Source organism: Lycium barbarum, chromosome 11 (assembly GCF_019175385.1).
Source record: "Lycium barbarum isolate Lr01 chromosome 11, ASM1917538v2, whole genome shotgun sequence".
In the NCBI taxonomy this organism is placed as follows: domain Eukaryota; kingdom Viridiplantae; phylum Streptophyta; class Magnoliopsida; order Solanales; family Solanaceae; genus Lycium; species Lycium barbarum.
Window position 1 is genome coordinate 59,955,291 of NC_083347.1, and position 2,764 is coordinate 59,958,054.

The 2,764-nt window shown below is 41.5% G+C and overlaps 1 protein-coding gene across 1 annotated transcript; it reads right to left on the reverse strand.

Annotated features, from left to right (window-relative positions):
• Positions 1-520: 520 nt before the first annotated feature.
• On the reverse strand, positions 521-907 carry LOC132619851 (uncharacterized). The gene has a single exon (XM_060334621.1). It carries the CDS (start codon positions 905-907, stop codon positions 521-523), a length of 387 nt encoding a protein of 128 aa, XP_060190604.1.
• Between the last annotated feature and the right edge of the window lie 1,857 nt (positions 908-2,764).

The window sequence follows — 2,764 nt, forward strand, 5'->3', positions numbered from 1 at the left end:
TTATGATGGACTCGGGCACACCGAAGCGGCATATGAGATTGTTTTTTTCGAAGCCAGCCACGACTTTCTTGGTCACTGATTTGTGAGAAGTTGCTTCCACCAACTTGGTGAAGTAGTCGATGGCGACTAAGATAAAATGATGTCCATTGGATGCTGGTAGCTCGATGGGTCCGATGACATCCATCCCCCATGCAACAAAAGGCCAAGGGGGGCTCATTGTATGTAATTCTGTCGGAGGAACCTTGATTAAGTTTCCATGTATCTGACATTGATGACATTTTTGCACAAATTTACAAGAGTCATGCTCTATGGTCATCCAGTAGTATCCCGTCCTTAAGATCTTCTTGGCTAGGATAAATCCATTCATGTGAGGTCTGTATGCCCCCGCGTGTACCTCTTTCAGCAATTTTGTGGCCTCTTTGGCGTCCACATATCTGAGTAATCCAAGGTCGGGTGTTCTTTTGTACAACACTTCTTTATTCTAGAAGAATCCATTGGCTAGTCTCCAGACGGGTTTCTTCTAATTTGCTGAGCTTTCTGAAGGATACTCTCCTTTTTCCAGGTATGCTTTGATGCCAGCGTACCATGGTTTGCCATCTGGCTCGGCCTCGACGTCAGCGCAATGAGCTTGTTCTTCTTTCGGAGTGATCTCTAGCGAATCAATATGGGTACTCTCAGGGTGCTGAATCATAGAGGCTATTGTAGCTACTGCATCAGCAAACTCGTTTTGAGCCCTCGGAGTATGCCTGAAATCAATGCTTTTGAATCTTCCGCACAGTCTCTGTACCAGGTTTTCATATGGTAGTATTTTGTCATTCTTGGTTGCCCAATTTCCTTTTAGTCGATTGATGAACAAGTCGGAATCTCCGATTACCAACAACTCTTGTATGTTCATGTCCAAAGCCATTCTAAGGCCGAGAATACATGCTTCGTATTCGGCCATGTTATTGGTACACATAAAGTTGAGTTTTGCGGCCGTCGGGTAGTGTTGTCCTGTTTTTGATATCAACACTGCTCGGATGTCAGAATCTTTGTAGTTGACTGCTCCATTGAAGAACAGTCTCTATCTCGAGTAGGGCTGGGCCACCTCTTCTTCCATAGCCATTACTTCCTTGTCTGGGAAGAAAGTCCGTAATGGTTCGAGTTTATAATCGACGGGACTTTCCCCCAGCAAGTCGGCTAGGGCTTGCCCCTTGATTGTCTTTTGTGCTACGTACACAATATCGAATTCACTTTGTACCATCTGCCATTTAGCTAACTTTCCCACGGCATCAGTTGTCAAAAGATGTACCTTAGTGGATCCATTCTGGATATGAGGTGAGTGGTAAACACCGACAAGTAATGCCTTAGCTTTTGGGCTATCCATGTTAGGGCGCAACACGTTTTCTCTATGAGTGTGTACCTTGACTCGTAGGATGTGAACTTCTTTCTCAGATAGTAGATGGTATGTTCCTTTTATCCTTCCTTGTCGTGTTGGGGGAGCATACTTCCGAAAGCATTTTCTGATACTGATAGGTACAGTAGCAGAGGACTCCCTTGCCCAGGTAGCACTAGGATAGGAGGATTGGGAAGGTATTTCTTGATTTTTTTGAATGCCTATTGGCACTCCTTCATCCACTTTATGGGAGCGTCTTTCTTGAGCAATTTGAGGATTAGTTCCACAATCACCATTGACTGGACTATGAATAGCCCAATGTAGATCAGCCTTCCCAAGAAGCTCATGACTTTTTTCTTAGTTTTGAGAGGTGGTAACTATTGGATCGCTTTGATCTTTGTAGGATCCAATTCAATGCCTCTACGTGTAACACCCCTTAAACTTGAACTAGGTGTGAATATGTAAAAATCTAGTGTTAAGATGATATTATATCTATATGAATCCATTCTTGATGAATTCGGGTGGAAGATGGTCGTTTTGAAGTCAAACCAACAATTAAAGTTCTTAAAGGCTCTTAAATTCGCTTAACTTTTGGTAGGTCTATCTTCTGGGCGATTTTCATGAACATTTATTGCGAATTTGGAAAAACTTCCTTTATGAAAGTTGTGTATCGTTGAAATAGCTTTCCAATGGTAGGTCACCCAGCCCGAGCAAAGTTATGTCCGTTTTACTGAAAGGCACAAAAGCTGGAGATTTCGCCAAAAGTACGCCCAGAAAGTATGAGACGTCCTTTAAAGTACAAGACGACCTTTTAGGATGTACTTCTTCCGTTCCTCACTGGTTTTGGCAGCCAAAGTACAGGCTACAAGTACGGGACGTACTTTGTGGCCGTACTTTCACCATTTCTGGAAGAAAATTGGGTTTAAAATGGGTATGGTCTTATTTTGTTCCCATGTTTTTTATGCTCCCAAACCCTAAGGACGAAAATCATTCCTCCAAGTCTTCAAATCAAAGGTAAGAACACCCTTAACATTACTAAACAATTTTAACATCAAACCCATGATTCTTGTAACCAAAACCTAGGGTTTACAGTTTAATTCTTCCCAAAGTGATTCAAGCTAGGGTTTGGGTGTTCTTCATTAGGAAAGTGAATTGTTAAACTTTATTTAATGTATTAAGGTATGTCTCTTTTAAAAACCCTTTTTACTATAAAGGTGATTTGTATGTCTCTCTTTTTAAAAACCTCATCATGGATATATGTTTTCTTCTCAACGGTTATTTATTGAATAAAGAGGTGAATTTCTCATGCAAAACCCTAATTCCTTGCTTTGATTATGGTTGGTGTGCGAGAGGGGATAAGCCCATATTAAACCTTGACTGTATTATCCT